The 16,261-nt window shown below is 61.2% G+C and overlaps 1 protein-coding gene across 1 annotated transcript in view; it reads right to left on the reverse strand.

Moving 5' to 3' along the window:
• TPO (thyroid peroxidase) overlaps positions 1–16,261 on the reverse strand; it is a 49,614-nt gene that overhangs the window by 27,363 nt on the left and 5,990 nt on the right. Inside the window, exons 7-15 of the mRNA XM_032353722.1 lie at positions 15,412–15,545; positions 14,745–14,826; positions 14,563–14,701; positions 13,296–13,468; positions 11,545–11,678; positions 9,833–10,020; positions 7,868–7,956; positions 5,083–5,247; positions 1,906–1,990 (exon numbers count right to left, since the gene is read on the reverse strand). Coding sequence (XP_032209613.1) covers positions 1,906–1,990; positions 5,083–5,247; positions 7,868–7,956; positions 9,833–10,020; positions 11,545–11,678; positions 13,296–13,468; positions 14,563–14,701; positions 14,745–14,826; positions 15,412–15,545 — 1,189 coding nt within the window. The remainder of the gene's footprint in view (positions 1–1,905; positions 1,991–5,082; positions 5,248–7,867; positions 7,957–9,832; positions 10,021–11,544; positions 11,679–13,295; positions 13,469–14,562; positions 14,702–14,744; positions 14,827–15,411; positions 15,546–16,261) is intronic.

A 16,261-nucleotide genomic window follows, 5' to 3' on the forward strand; every position in this document is an offset into this window, starting at 1 on the left:
CCTGTTCTCGCTGCGCAGGCTGGCGTTCGCACGAGGAGACTCAGCAGGACTGAGACGCCACGTCTTCCTCCGTCGTTTCTGCTCCTCATGAGCCAGGACCCAGTGGCCCCGACAAGGGCCGTGAAGCCCGAGGACCCCGTTTCTTTGTCCTAGAGTTCAACGACGGGAGGAGACTCAGGCCAGCCTCCGCTCGCTGGCAGACCCATGGACGAGACCGCCGGGTCGGGGCCCTGAGACGGCAGACGCTGTCCCCTCCCCGGGTGACACCTTGGCCGAGGGCAGAGCTCGGCTCAGAATCCAGGGAGAAGCCCGGGCGTCCTGAGGAAGACCTCGAGGGACCTGGTTTGCGCTGTCGGGAGGATGACACACGCAGGGCCGCACCCGCAGCCCAGAGTCATTGGGGGCGGCCGCCGACCCCGGGAGCAGGCTGGGGACAAACGGATGTGGCCCCAGCCCTGCTGGTCCCTGGAAGGACGGGGTCATGGAGAAGTTTGCAAGACGCCAGCGTGGCGTGCGCACGGGGACAGATACTACTGGGGAACAGTCTCCACGGCTCTGGGTTATTTCTCAACACCTCGTGAGACAAAGGGCGTTGACTGTCTTTGCTCCTGTCCACCCTCAAGGATGCTTTGAAAGGGGCCGCTCTGAGGGGCGCCTGGAGGGCTGTCAGCAGAGCCCCCACTCTCGCTCTCAGGGTCCCGAGTCCAAGCCGAATGCTGGGCGTGGAGTCTGCGTAGAAAGGGGGCAGCACGGGAGGCAGAAGTGGCGTCTCCCTCCGTGGAATGGCCCTAGCGCCCGCACAGCACGGAAGCCCTCCTCTCCGGGGCAAAAGACAGGGGCGCAGACCCTCCCCTACACCGGTGTGGGTCCCACGCCCCCATGGTCAGTATGCCCAGTGGTGGGTCCGGGAAGAGGCGGAGCTTTAGGCGATGGGGACCATGGGTCTAGGAGGACGTCCCTTGGGGACTCCGGGTGCTGCCTCCCTGGTAGGCACAAGGAAGCAGCATGGGAAAGAGCCGTCAGACGAGCGACAGTAAGACTGTGTGACTGCACCCACCGCCATTCCAGAGGAGAAGGACCCCGAGGTGGCAGCCGCCAAGGAGCAGGGCCTGGAGCCTGGGCCCCCCGCGTGGCCCGTCCATGGCAGCGGGGGCCCCACAGATCAGCCACGCTCAGCGGTGCACGGCCCGCAAGAGGGCTCCCCGGCAAGCGGACCAGGGACAGGTTTGTTGTAAAAACAAAGTGTGGGTCCAGGAGTGCAGGGGTGGGTGACGCCCCACGGAGCATGCAGGCGTCCAGGGAAGGGCAGGTATCGCCCTGGGCCTGGGACTCTGCTGATTTGGCTCCCGGGACCGCATGTGGATGTCACTGTCCCCAGCGAGAGCGTCTGTAACCGTTAGTCAGCCTCCAACGAGACGAGCTTGTGAGGACAAAACCCGCTCGTTAGCTGTTCTGTTTGTCTTGCAAACATCCCATGTGAGACCACCGTGTCCTCAGTACGGAGGTCGACTGCGTGGTAGAGCCGACGGGTTTCTTACGACTGAAACCAGAAGGACGGGCTTGTCCCGCACCGAACGTCTGTGTCCCGCGGTGTCCTCCGCCCCCGCTCTGGTCTCGGCTCCTCCCTCCTGCCCCAAGACAAGTAGCCCCCTGTCCCGGGACCCCGTCCGCCGCCAAGACCGCAGATGCGCGTCACGGCGAGATCACCGTGGTTTGCTCTGGGCTACCCTAGAGACAGAGTTTGGGACTGAATACCAGTTCTTTCGGGATCTTCCCCTTGAAACCAGGAAGTGAGCAAATGCGCGGGAGTTCCCGCTTTGTAAGGAGGAGATGGCGAAGCCGGCGGCGAGGCCCGGGCACCGGCCCTAGTGACCTGCCCTCCCGTGTCCCCCGCGGAAAGCCCACCTCTTCACGGTGTGGTAGATGGCGCGGTCCACCATGCGTCTGGTCTCCTCCACGACGCTGAGCACAGGAGGGTCTCCGCTCCGTCCTGTGGAACAAAACAGCACGGTGAACCCTGTCCGAGCGCAGACTCCTCTGCCACGTTCAGTGTCCTCCAAGGGCAGCGCGAGGTAGTGTCAAGCCCACGGCCCCTGAGCCCTGTCTGGAGGGGTCCTGGCCGGCTTCCCCGTGGGCCTTGTTTCTACATCTCACAGGAGGCATGAGCCCCCCCACCCAGAGCTGCCCACGCAGTGCAAGGAGCACAGGGTCCTGCCCACTCCCACCGCCTCCGCGCACTGTCTCGCTCCCCCTGGCCCAGACCCCCTCCGTGACTGCAAGGAGCCGAGTCCTCTGTTCCCTAACCAGGACACAGAAGCTCGTAACCTTTCCCCATTTTACGTGTGCACTTAAGAAAGGACAAATTACTGAAATGTGCCGGCAGTCTCCAATGACAAGACTCGCGTTTAATTTTATTTCATGCTTGAAATGCTTCACCGGTCCCCATGTTCACGCCCCTCAAAATTCGTACGCGGAACCCTCGCCCAGCGGGACGATGTGAGGACAGCCACAGGCCGACCCCGTGATGGGATGACTAAGACGGGCCGAGGGCCGCTTCCGGCAGGGACACAGCCCGGTGCGTCTGCCCGCCGCCTCACCCGACACGAAACGGGCTCCGGATCTGCACCCGCGGCAGCCAGAGTGTGAGACGCGCTCGTCTCCTGCGTGCACGCCAGCCGGTCGGGGAGGCTTGTCAGAGTGGCCCAGACTAACCTGCAGCCCAAGACTGCACTCCTGGGTTCAGACGTGAGGCTCCAAACGAATAATGTAAAGCAGCAAGTGCTTCGAGGGGTGCCCAAGTAGCTTCTGTTACTAACAAACCTTGCATAATCAATACTTCATGAAAGGAAATGCATAATTTGTAAAGATAAATAGACTACCAGAATACTTTCAAGCACATACACCTTTGTAGGAATTAAACTGTTTAGGATGGAAATGTCTGTATTTAGGAGGCGGTGGGCACAAGACGCCCAGGAAATCTACCGACACCGTGAGAACTCTCGGCAGCTCTCTTCTGTCCTTTTTTGTCCTAAATCTTCGCTAATGACCCCACTGCAGGAAGAACCAGTCTCTGAGCCGGGAGGGGCGTCTATGCGGCCCGAGACCGCAGGTGCCCGAGGCGGAGACCCCAGCCGCCTCCCAAGTCCGGGGGGACAGAGCCGGCACAGACACCCTCATGCGCCCTCTCCAGCCCCCTGCACCCCCTGCAGCCTCTGAGTGTGTTATGGGACAGACACAATTCCGTGCATCATCCCGGGACTCTGGGAGACGGGACTGGCCACCAAGAGCTGGGGGACCTCGTTCTAAAGGGCCTGGGGAGCGCGCTGCGTGGCAGGTGCCGCTTGGACACAGCTGTACGTCGGGCTCCTGGGGCCCTCCCGGGGGTGACCGGGCCCTGGACGCCGGCCTCTGGGGCCTTCCTGGGGCCAAGCCTAGACTGGACACCCCGGGGCGAGGGCCCAGCAGCGAGCCCGCCGGCAGCCACCCTCCCGGCTGCCCCACGAAGACCCCAGCGCTGTGATGAGAACGCAAACCCCGGAGAACAGAGCAGCATCGCGAGTTGGACAGCGGCCAAGAAACGTGACCCACGACAGTGATCTTTTGGGGAACCGCGGTGAGCTGGTGGTCAGCCGGGAAAACACTGTCCTCTGTCAACGAATGCGACGTCGGACACAGTGAGAGAAATGTTCTCCAAATAGGTAATTTGTAAACGGTTAACAAGCCTCAAAACGCTCCGGTTGATGTTAAAACGCCCGCGATGCGGCATCCACAGCCCCAGACAAAACCTGACGAGATGCGTCCTCGTGCGCAATCGATGTGTGGCTCTGAGTCCCGCAGACGTGGGTCGAGGCCTCAGGCGGGCGGTGGCGTGTGGGGCTCCGGCGAAGCCGCAGAGACCAGACGCCCCGATTCGTGGACTGTGACGTCCACAGCTGACCGTGTGTGTGACGGTCTGCGGGCGCCTCTGACCCACGACAACTCAGCCGCCACAGCCACGTGACCCCGCTGGTGCTACCATGGTTTTACACAGTGGGGGGGGGGGGCTGTCCGATAGAAGGACAAATGACTGTCCGGTAGGAGAGAAGGACAGATTAGGTAACTCACAGGACAGCTGTCGAGCAGCACGGGGACCGCGGGCTCACGTGGGCAAGATGAGCCCACCTTTCCCGCGGTGCCTGAAACGCGCATCTGGTGTCCTTTCCTGCCGTCGTCCAGACACAGGGCACTCGGCACGGCGTGGCCTGTCGGGGTCCCCGCGACGGACGACTTCCCAAGCTCCTGCGTGTGGCAGGTGTGGCGAGGGAAGGGGCGCGTGCAGACCCATGTTCTCTGAGCCCAGCGCTCGCTCAGGCTTCCTGCTGCCTGGGACGCGTTAGGCGCTTTCTTAGGGGCACGGGGGTCTGTGAGGAACGTCGGTGCAACTTTCCACATGATCACGAAGCCCCGAGTCCAGTGGAGTTGGGAGAAGTGGGGCCCAGCAGGGGTGGGACGGGGGCTGTCAGCGCAAGGATCCTCCCACTGCTGAGGAGTCCGTAGACAGCCCCGCCAGGCTGCAGGGACGGAGGAGCCTGCTGGGGACAGTGTGCGTCCCTGGGGGGGACAGCCAGAGGCCCCTCCGACATGCTGCTCAAGGCAATGCCTTCAACGTGGTTGGTGCCTTTTCTTTCTTTCTTTTTCTTTTTCTTTCTTTCTTTCTTTTTTTTTTTTTTTTTTAGCCAAACAGACACCGAGCTTGAGTCCTGGCCATTGCAAGCTCCAGACCACACCTGACACTGCGCACCCCGTGTCCCAGACGCACACCACGCCCAGAAAGAGGAACACGTGATTTCTCCCAAAGAAAGTTTTTTCAGATAGTCAAGCCGGTGAAATGGAGAGTCTCGTGGTAGAGACCCCGGATTACTCTTCCGACAGGACCGAGTTGCGACGCGTCCCCCCTCCAGACCCACGGCTCCCTTCTCGGGACGCAGGAGGAAACATGGCAGGCGCCTCGCCAGGCTCTCAGGGCCGCTGTGCCGCTGTCTGTTTCCGTGGCTGTGGACAGCGGCTTCCCGAGGCCGGAGGCGGCTTTCACTCGTTACTCACCCCACAGGAGGTCCTGGCCTCTCCGGAGGAAGGGGAAGAGGCCATGGGCACAGGCCGCCGCCAGCGTGACGCCCAGGACGGCGAGTGCTCTCCTTCTGACGGCGGAACCGGCGGAGAACAAGCGGCCCATCAGGGCGACGTCCACACGAGCGGCTTCTCTGGGACCTTGGGAGCGGGACACCCTGTCATCGGGCTCTTCCCCACGCGTCCAGCACCGCGCTCAGCGTCCCCCCAGCTGGGTCTGAGGCCCAAAGACTCTGACCTGCCTCCCGGACGGCTGCGGCCGCCCTATAAACCCTCCTGCTCTTCCGTGCCCGCTCGAGCGTCACCGGCCGGGCGGCTCCCACGCCCTTGGCTGGCGCCAAGCCTCCGGGATGTCGCCAGGAGCAAGCGTCCCCCGTCCAGGTCCTCTCGGGCGGAGCCCCCGCCCCCGCCAGGAAGAAGAGAAGCGTGTGTGTTGAGGAGGAAGAAGCTACAGTCACCCCTCCTCTCCTTCCCTTCTAGAAAAGGACCTCGGCCTTCAGAGGCCGCCCGACCACATGCCGGTCCCGGTGGGCCCCTGGGGCCTGGCCACTGAGGCCGTCATTCCCTCCTGCCTAGACGGTGAACAGGCGCCTGTCCCGGGGTCTGGCGAGTAAGGTGTGTGCAGGAGGCAGGGCTCCCCACGCCGACCCTGGCGGGTCTGCGCCACGAGCCGGAGACGGGCACGGGGCTCCCTGCGGACGGGAGGGAGGAAGGGTTTCCGTGGTCGGCCTCCTCTGAGGCTGTGCGTCTCGGCAGGAATGTGGTCAGCCCGGCACGAGCCCACGGCGGCTCTGAGGACGCCGCTGTCCTGCCTTCCCTCCGGCTGTCTGTGGAGACGCAGACGCGGTCTCCCCTCCAAGCCTCTCGGGTTTCTGCTACATGAAAACGGTCTCCCTTCTCTTCTTTCGCATTTGCTCCCGCAGGACCGCGCCTTCTCCAGGAGAGCAGCCCCCACACCCCCCCCCCGATAAGGAAAAAACAGGCAAGAGGTTCCAAGGGAGACAAGGAGATTCCTGGTGTACACGAAGCAGATGTGGGAAGTGGTGGGGGTTATAGCAGGGCTGAGTGAGGATCCGTCCCGGGATCCCACACCCACAGCAAAAAGCCAACCAGCGTCACCTGTGACCGTTGTAGGGTCTCAGAGCCGACGCCCCATGGCTAGGGGAGTAAGCTGCTTTGGCCAGTGCTGACCTGTCTTTCCAAGTGCGAGCACTGAAGGGTCGGTGGGAGCGTGGGTCTGGGGGTCCCTGGAAGGCCTGGGCGAACCCACTCTGACGGGAGTCACCCCTGTCCTGGGCCCCACCCCAGGGCTCCCAGAGGGCACCCCTTTCCCCGGGGCCAGGCTCTTCCTTTTGGGGGTTCCATGCAGATGCTACGGCAGCCCGACACGCTCAGACCAGGAAAGTTACTTTCGGACAAAATGCTGGCACCCGGATGAGTGTGGCTTCCTGAGAAACAGCACATTTTTGAAAAGTCTGCGTGTCTGACGTATTTGGGACGTACTATACTCAGAGTTCATCCAGTGCTTTTTAGAGACTTAGTATTAGCAGAAATCCCGGGCTCGCATTTGAGAAACCCAGCACCCCGCTGTCCCAGCAGGGGAACCCGAGCAGACTTGAGGTCAGCTCCGCCGTCCAGCTGCATGAATGTCCCTGCCTGCTGGTCAGGGGCTGAGACTTGTGTGATGGTCACCCGGGTCTACACCGCAGTCTCTACCCCCTCTGGACGTGCTGTGTGCCCTCCTGAGAGGCGCTCCGCGGGGCAGCTGGCTGGGGCTGGCAGCTGTGGAGGGGAGTCCTGTCGAGCTGACCCAGGACACTGGGGTGGTGGGTGGCACTGACGGCCCCGTGGACGGCTTCTGCACAGCTAGTCCTGCGGGTCCCTGATGGCTTCCCTCCAGCACAGCGAGGCACATGGGGACAGGGAAAGACACGTCCTTAAACACTGGGGTCCAGTGCAGAAAAGGCCAGGCTTGGGGATCACACTTAAGTCGCAGCATTGAACGACGTTGTCAGATGATCTAAAGATCTACAAGGGCTGAAATTAGGTCGAGAAAGTTGGCTTTTGGGAATGAAGGGAAGGAAACATCTTCCTCTAACTGTGGGGTCTTCCCGCAGGACGGGGAATCCCGTGGACGTGAGACAGATGAACAGGAGAAACACGAAGCTTTACTCGCCGTGCTCAGAGGCCCAGCAATGACCTTCCGACCTGAGGTCGGCCCGAGGCAGGCGGTGTGTGGGCTGTGCGGAGATTGGACAAGGACCCTGCCAGGAGCTGGAGGACAAGGGGCTTCCGACCCAGGGAGATTCCAGTCGTGAGGAGTTCCACACGGGTTCCGGGGCTGTCCACATGGCCTTCTCGGCTCTCAATGTCCTGCCCTGGCGACAAGGACGTCCCCGCTTGCCATGGAGGGCACCCCTCACCTGGAACACCTCCTTCCTGCTCCGTGGGGGACAGAGGAGCGGCCGAGGCCCCTTCCCGCACGGCTGTCCCTTCAGTAACTGTTTTGGGGCGGCCTTCCCTCGACCCCGTCAGGGACAGTGATGGTGGTCCCTCCTGCCCAGCCCAGTGGGATGATCCTGGTTGAGTTGACACAAAGTGAACAGTTCAGCCAGGATCAAAACCCACCAGGTCTTCCCTTGCGAAGGACAAGTTCTGGTCGTTGGTGTGTTTTGTCCGAAGTGATGGCACTGGGCGGCCCCACGATCACCGAGCTGAAGTGGACACCACCTGTCCTGCGGTCCCGTCTGACCTCTCTTACCTGACGGGTCCAGGTCACGGGGGCTGGGAGGACCTTGCAGGAAGCCCTTGGTGACAAAATCCAGGAAGAGCTCCGAGCTCCCGTGGCTGCTAGCCGTGGGGGTGGGTTCCGTGCTAGGCCCTCAGGGGATCGTGTGGGGGCACAGGGTCCTGGAGTGCAGGGCAGGCTCGTGTGGGGCAAGGGGGCCAGGAGTTTTCTCCCACGTTGGCTTCTGCTGGAATGCCCAGGACTCTTCCAGCAAAAATACATTTCAGTCCTTTCCCTGAAGCTCCAAGGACAGGACGAAGCCAGTGGTACGTGGGGTGGGACGTGGACCTAAATCATCACCAACAGAACGTCATCAGTGCCAGGGAGGTGGGTCAGAGCAGAGCTCGGGGGCCCGTGTGCCTTGTCCTGCAGGTGGCTCTGACCGATGGTGAGGCCCGGACGGAAGCCACGGGGCATGGGGACACGTGGTCAGGGGGCTGCGTGGCCTCAGGGTGCGGGTGGCAGATGGGAAGGGTCCGGGAAGCCGGCCTTCTCGCCGTCACCGTCGGCACCATCGCCTGTGTGTGTAGGAGGGACTGGGGTCTCTGGGCTCACACAGGAACGAGGGTCTGCACTGCCACCTGTGTCCTGGGGACCTCGGCTCCTCAGGGGCTGGGAGGGATGCCCAGTGGGCCAGCCTGAAGGGGACAGCTAGTGCTGTGTGCAGCTTGGGCTCTTGTCTTAGAGACAATGGAGGGAGACTTGGGGGGGACGGCGACATGCGGCTCTGGGACTTCTGGTGCCAGCTGGAGGGGGACAGGCAGGAGACTGGTGGCTCGTGGGAGGCTCTGAAGCATGGACCTGGGCCCTGGGGGCCTGGGGGGTGACAGTCGGGGCCTCAGCAGGTCAGAGAGGAAAGCCTGGAGTTCGGAACCGGTGGGCACTTTCACTCCTTTCCACTGCTGGTTCGCTGGCTCCGCACGCAGATGCCAGGACCCCTGTCACCCGTGACGGCTCCTGACGGGCCGCTCCTCCTCTTCCAGCGTCCACTGCTCAGTGGCCTCCCCGTGCCCAGGGGACACATCCTGGCCGTGAGGTCGGAGGGGAACCCTGGCTTTGACCCCCCTCTTTCCTGCTGCAGACCCACCAGCATCACTGCTGAGACTGCGCTTACACATCTGTGAGTACATTCGGCGTGCACACACACGCGTGCGCGGTCCCCAACACAGTCTGACGCTGGCCTTTGAAGAGAGCACTGTGGGTTTTGTCCTCAGAGAACTCGCGTCCTGAGAAAGCTCCTGTACAAGTTCAAGCACCCGTTCTGGGTGACTGTTCTGGGAGTCGGGGGTCCATGAGCCGCTCGTCCGAGTGGGGAGCTCAGGGCCACCGATGCTTCGAGGAATGTGTGGTCACGGATTTCCAAAGCATCAGGCTGGTAAAGAACATATTCCCTCTTGCTCCGCTGGCCTCATGCCTGCCAGTCCCTGAGCTCTGCGGGCCGGTGTCATGCCTCCTCTGGGGACTCACCCCGACTCCGAGGGACACAGGCCTGTGGCTGCATTCAAAGCTTGCCCCCCCGGCGTGGCCCTCAGGCCCGTTTTTGCAAACCGAAGCCCATTCGTGCCCTTCACCCACCGTCAGCTGGTCGTCTGTCCTTCCGTTGGCCGACTTGTGCACACGTCGTCTTTGTAAAGGAAAGACCGTCACCGATGGGAAGACAACAAGGGCACTTGGGGACGCATCCCCTCGGCTTGGTGTCGGGGCCGATGCGCGGCCACAGGCGGCTCCGTCAGGAGGGGGAGTGGGTCCCCATCCCCGTCTGCACCATCAGTGACACCGGGGGCTGGCGGGAGGGGCCGGGCATCCCCGACCACCGTCCGACTCTGAGGTCAACCTCAAGTCATCTTAATGAGCCCCTTTTTAAGAAGAAAATGAAATCCTGGGATCCAAACTCAGCTAACGTTCCTGATAAAGTTAGAGTCTTCAGCCAGGCTTCACCCGCGGCTCTCCTGACAAGCGGTGGCCGTCCGCCCAGCCAGATGCTTGCGGGAGGCCTGCAGGGTCCAGAATTCAGCCTGGTGCGGGCCGCCCCAGCTCCCTGGGGCCACACGGGTCACACACTGCAGGCTCCAAGCGGGAGGCAGGGACCTGTGGCCCTGGGCCGGCTCTCGGGCGGGAGCCGCACGCTGTGGCATCGGCAGAATCTGGGGATCCTCACACATGGGCCCTGAGCACGGCTTCCCTCTGGCTGCTTCCCTGGACGTGAGGGGAAGCGCAGGAGAGGCTGGGACGCGGTCCCAGACTCGTGACTTCGGCAGACGGCTCGCATGGCTGCGGGCAGGGCATGGTCACGGCAGCTCACCCTCCGTGCACAGGGGCGGAGGGTCCTGCCATCCGACGCCAGTGAGCTACGCCGTGTGGCAGGAGACCTTGTGTGTGCACGGACGCCCCGCAGAGGTGGAGGAGAGTCTCCGGCTGGCTGAGCCTTCTAGCAGCTTCCAGTTCATGGTCACCCTCCTCCGCTCTCCCGAGGACTCAGAGCATCGCCAGATTAAACACAAACATCGGAATTTCATGACCGGGACGGGCACTCCCTGTCTCGCACTGATTCCTGACTGTCCTGGGGCGGCTTTCGAACAGAAGCTTCTGGAGATGAGACTCAGGAGGGCACGTAATTGCTCTTACTCTCATACTGAATTTAAATTCCTTTGAGGCCTCAGAGAAATCCTAGTGGGTGTGAGGAGGGTTTGCCAGCTCTTCTGTCGACCGTGGTTTGGCGTTTGTGCGTACGCACCGGTGTACGGAAAGCTTAAACCGAACGCTGGGCCATCCCTGGAAGGCTGTGTCATTTAAGTAACTGTATAAACGCAACCTAGAAAAGGGAATTGTTTGGAAGGTTTAAAAAAAAAATGTGTCATTTTAAGGAAGAAATCAAGAAAACATTTTGGCGCATGTTAGAGGAACACGACACGCGGAGTCTTTCCGAAGTCAGTCTGCACCAAGCCAAGAGCGGCTCTTGGGAAAAGCAGAGAGCCCGATGTGGGGCTCGATCCCAGGACCCTGAGACCATGACCTGAGCCGAAGGCAGAGGCTGAACCCACTGAGTCCCCCACGCGTCCCTAACATTGGGATTTTAAAGAACTGTCACATGGGCCGATGCAGCGGCTCAGCCAGGTGTGGAGGGAGCAGCTCCTGCAAAGGGCTCGGGAGTCCAGCGCACCGGAGCACCGGGCTTCGCTCTCCGACCTGAGCAGTGAAGGTCAGTAAACGTCCTTGAGTGGTTTCCAGGGAAAACACGTCCATGTCCCCGCTCACTCCTGACGTGCAAGCACACAGCATTTCCTCGGGCAACGTGGTGAGGCGTTTCTTCCCTCTGAGCTGGAGGCATCGCTCACACGAGGGTAAATCAGTCAATTCAGTCAATTAAGGGAAACAGCGGAACACGAGGGGTGTGTTCCATGTCACTATGACCCACCGTCAGTCCGAGAGCTCCCTGTCCTCTTTCTAGCTGGACTTGGGCTGCACGTGGTGACAGTAAAAAAGCCCACAAAGGTCACACACAAAAAAAAAGGTCTGACAATCCTGTCGAAACTTCTAACATTGACTCGTGAAATAAACGGCAGTCATGTTCCTGGATCGGACTGACAAGCCCCGCACACGCCTTCACCCCCGGGTTCTGAGCTCGACGGACGTGTTCTCCCCGCACTGACCCAACGTGCCGTCCGGTCAGGAAGACGAGCAGGAAGTCGTTTCTGCGGCGTGTGACGGATCCCTGTGAAGATCTGGCTGCGGATGCGGGACACAGAAGTGCGGAAGCGGCGGCCGCGGGTGTGGCGAGGAAAACCTGCTGGGGACGAGGACGTGTGAGGGGGCAGCCGACGGGGACAGAGAGAGAGATTCCGGTTAACGGGGCGGCAGGACGGCTCGCGGAGAAGTCGGTTTCGTTTCTCGGTCTGTCCATGGTGCCGAGAAAAGGCGGGTACGTGTGAGCCCTTGACAGTGTGAAGGAGCGGACGGAGGGGGGCACAGGCGGAATCCGTGAGCATGAGGACGAACAAGTGAGCGAGAGAAGGGCTGATCTAAGGCGCTGACCGGGTAGTTTGGAGAAGGCACCACGGGGAATGACCAGGAGACCAGTCACGTGAAATGAAGCTTGAAGGGTAACTAGGAGCATCACATCTTCTCCTGTGAAATCCGTCGAAGGCTTCAGTAAAGAACCCGTGAAGCCGAGGAGGAAGGAAGGTCCGGTGTCTCTTCCCAGGGTCGTCAGGCAAGTCAGCACGGAGGAGGGGCTTGAGCAACAGAGACGTATTCCTGGCGGAGCTGCTGGTGGGGCGGCTGAGATCCCTGAGATCCGGGGCGGCTGAGATCCTGGTGTCCGAGATCTGGGTGTGGGCACATGGGTTTCCCTGGAGGCCTCTCTACGGGGTCGGGCCGGGCCCACTGTTCTCGCACAGCTGTCCCTCTCTGCGCATGTGACCCAGGCAACAAGTGCTGTCAGGACATGGTCCCACTGGATTTCGGCCCATTCTGAAGCCCTCACTCAAGTTCCTCTCGAAGGGTGCACCAGAAGGGTGGAGGTTAGGGCTCCGGCGGGTGGACTTTGAGGGCACACGGGTTAGCGCTCAGCAGGCTGAAGGAAGCGGCGGCGGTGAAGTCAAGCCGGCCCCTTCGGCACTCACGGCCGGCCACGGGGAAGCACAGCCGTCGTCATGGCGGGCGCAGTGGGTAAGAGACACGCAAGGAGCTGCCCGGCAGGTGCATGCACCAGGGTCCCCGGGAGGCGGAAACGCACACCTGCGTTGCCCTGCGCCTCCCCTTTGTTTCAGAAGCACACGGAGCCTCATTTCACCTCCAGACATGGTTCATGCTGGGAACGCGCGGCTTTTTGCGACCCAATAGGTTCTCTTGCCGTGAGATGTCCACGTAGCACTGACAGACGTGCACGCAGGACAGCGGGTGGAATCCGGACTCAGGCAGGCCTCCCTCTGCCGCAGTAACGAGCGGCCACATTGCAACTGCTGTCAACACGGGCGCGGGGTCGCGTGGGCTCTGCCCTCACGGTCATCCAGGGGCCCGGCTGTCAGGACGGGCACTCGACTTCTGCCACTCTCTCCTACAAGCAATGCACCCGCCCCAGCCCGTCCCTGAACTCCCCGCCCCCCAGCTGCCAGGAAGCCACCAGGCTGCTCTCATGTCCCTCAGGACCCTCAGGACCTCTGGGGTCTCTTTCTCCACCAGAGCATGGGTCAGCTGCTCCAGCTGACCCCAGCCGCACGCGGGCCCGGGGGCCGCCAGCCTGTAGGGGATACCCCTGAGCCTCCGTTCTGGCTGAGGCTGGGACCTCCACAACCTGGGGTCCCGTCAGGCGAGAGCCCACAGGGCCACTTAGGGCAAACAGGAGTCCCTGGGTGGTCAGGGCTGGGGTCTTCTCACATGCACCCCAGGCTCCTGGGCTCACGGGAGGAGTCTCTGATGCGCACATGCCCGAGGCCCTCGCTGCCTGCCCGTCCACAAGAGCTGCTGTATCTGCTCCTCTTGGGGTCCCCAGGCCAGTGGTTGGCTTGAACTCCCAAGTCCCTCCGGACACAGCCCACCTGGGGGATCAGGAAGTACCGCTGTGCAGGCTCCGCTCTGGGGGAGACCCGCGGCCAGGACTTGCAGCGCATGCTGCTTCGGGAGGGCTGCTACCGACCGGCCCCGTGCCCCACTCCCCTCAGCAGCCCGGACGCGCTGCGCTTCCTGCCGCAAACGAGGACGAGGATGGTGTTTGTCGACCAGCAGGGGAAACGCCAGTCACTTCAAGGAGTGCAGGCTGGCCAGGCCGGGACAAAGGGGCAGGAAAAGAGACCTTCCCAAGGGCTTCTCTTTTTACCTGGATTGCTTAAAAATTTAGCCACGAGGGTGTGTATTAGAAAACCGTCTATATTTTTGTAAACAATAAAAGGGATTTCAGAAAATCTCCTGTAGGCTTGGTCGTTAACGACTGACTTGCCAAGACATGAAGACTCGACATGGAACCAATATTCGGTTCTTGCTAAAACCCCCGAGTCTGTTTGCACCTTTCACAGAAGCACACGTCACATTAGAAAAAAAAAAAAAAAATGAAACAAGATGGGATTGGGAGGGAGACAAACCATAAGTGACTCTTAATCTCACAAAACAAACTGAGGGTTGCTGGGGGGAGGGGGGTTGGGAGAAGGGGGTGGGATTATGGACACTGGGGAGGGTATGTGCTTTGGTGAGTGCTGTGAAGTGTGTAAACCTGGCGATTCACAGACCTGTGCCCCTGGGGATAAAAATATATTATATGTTTATTAAAAAAATACATTTACATTTAATTTAAAAAAAAGTAAAAAAAAAAAAAAAAGAAGGAGCACATGTCGGCTCCCTTGTGACTGCAGAGACGCATTTCTCTCGGTCCGTGTGGCTGATCTCACGCCTCGTGGTGCGGAGGTTCTTTCTCAGAGACACACAACTCGGGTCAAGACATTTTGTGGTTTTACCTAACAGCCAATCACAACATCGTGTGTGTTCTGGAACCCAGGAGTTTCCCTGCTGGTTTTTAGTAATATTTCACAAACGAGTTTTCTGAGTGTGAGAAACGTAGGACACGGAGAGAAGGAAAGTCTGTGCGTCCGGCAGGGAGGGCGCCTCGCCTCGCCCCGCGGTCAGGTGTGTGTTTCCTCGTTTGCGGGTGGGACGCACAGCGCCGGCTCGGGGCTCACGCTCTGTGCGCACAGACAGCCTCTGAGATGGCCGGTGTCTGTGGGTTCTGCACACGTCCATCCTGCGGCCTCCACACAGTGTCCCCGTCCAGCTGTCCCCACATGAGAGGGCCAGCCATGACTGCCGTGTCCTTGCCAGCTGCCAAAATCGGCAGGTCGCACAGGGTGGAAAGCCATCCTACCCCCGAACACGCATGCGACATCGCAGAATCTGCGGACGGCACCCGCGCAGGCCTCCAGGGGCTCCTCATGCCGGGAGCGGCACTGCAGGGAACCAGGGTGGTCACAAAGACAGCGCAGGCCACCGTCCTCAGACACTGCGTCCTGGGGTCCGGGTCCCGAGCTCCTGCTGTCTGTGAGACGGGGGCTTGCTCGTGCACCCGTCACTCCGGGAACTCGGGGGCTTCGGTGTTCCAGGATGTTAAGTTTCACCCACGCCTGGAGGACCTCAGCCAGCGCCACTGCCTGGTTTTGGAAGATCCATCCACCCTTCTTCCGGACTCCTGGGGTGCTGGCTTTCCTCCCGCCCTCCTCCTGCCGGTCTCGCGGCCGCTGTCCCCCCGGCTGGAGAGCTGGTCTGGGGCGCGCCGGCCGTGCAGACCCCGTGGGCTGCTGTCTTAGTGACACTGTGAGTTTTCCGATTAGTGAACATATTTTTTTATCAAAGAAGAGCTCAAAAGCAATTAACATAAAATATTCCGATTACAGATGAACTCAATCTCTTCTCGCTGCCCAACGATACATGATCCGTCCCGGACAAAACCACACTTCCCTGTCACGTCGCGGACTTCCTTACAGTGAAAACCATCAACTTCATACGTCTGCCAAAAATTACATATCGTTGCTTACTTGGATCTCTTCATGGTAGACACTGTGTAAGGAGCGGCCTCCAGGCACCGGCCTCGGGGCGTCTTTGCGCTGGAGGCGTCCCACTACGCTGCAGGCTCGAAGCAAATGACGCCGAGTGAAGGGACACTCCAGGGCTGTGTCACGAGGTCACGGGGGTCAGGGAGCAGGGCCCAGAGGGACTGGCCGCAGTGACAGAACGGAAGCTGGGAGGGAGGTCGTGAGCCCACGGGGCGCGGGGGTGGAGTGGGGAGTGCAGCCGGGGTGACGCGGGCGGCCGCGGACCAGCGAGCAGGGAAGACAGGGAAGGTCGGATAATCGAGAAATGGGAGACTCTGACGAGGAAGGAGCCCCTTGTCTCCCATAGGAATTCCCAGAGTGTTCCGGGACGTGGTTTTCTTTGCTCGTTTATGGTCTGTTTGTCCTTCATGCGTCATCATCCCTATGAATTTCCAGAAGCTTCCATCATGAGAGCCACTCACAGGCCCAGTGAGGCCAAGTGCCCCATGCCCCCCAGGGCTGGCTTGCGTCCACCGGCAGAGAGCACACACACCTTCTTTTCATGCCGTCACTGTGTTCCAGCACATTCTGTTTCTCCTAAGAAAACCTCTCTGAGGTCACGGCCCTTCCCGCTGGCGTGCTGCCAGTGCTGAGAGACACACGTAGGAGGTTCCGAGGCTGACCCACGGTGGCCCCTCCAGGAGCCTGGGGAGGGCGCCTGGGGCTGCTTCCCCGCCCTTGGGCCGGCGTCTGTGCGCGGGGAGGGCCGGGCGGTGGGCATCTGGCCAGCTCCGGGCCACCTTCCCGCGCACGCTGGCCGGGAGGCAGCCGGGCAGCGCGGGGCGCCCACCGC

Source organism: Mustela erminea, chromosome 7, assembly GCF_009829155.1.
Source record: "Mustela erminea isolate mMusErm1 chromosome 7, mMusErm1.Pri, whole genome shotgun sequence".
NCBI classification, from domain to species: Eukaryota; Metazoa; Chordata; class Mammalia; order Carnivora; family Mustelidae; genus Mustela; species Mustela erminea.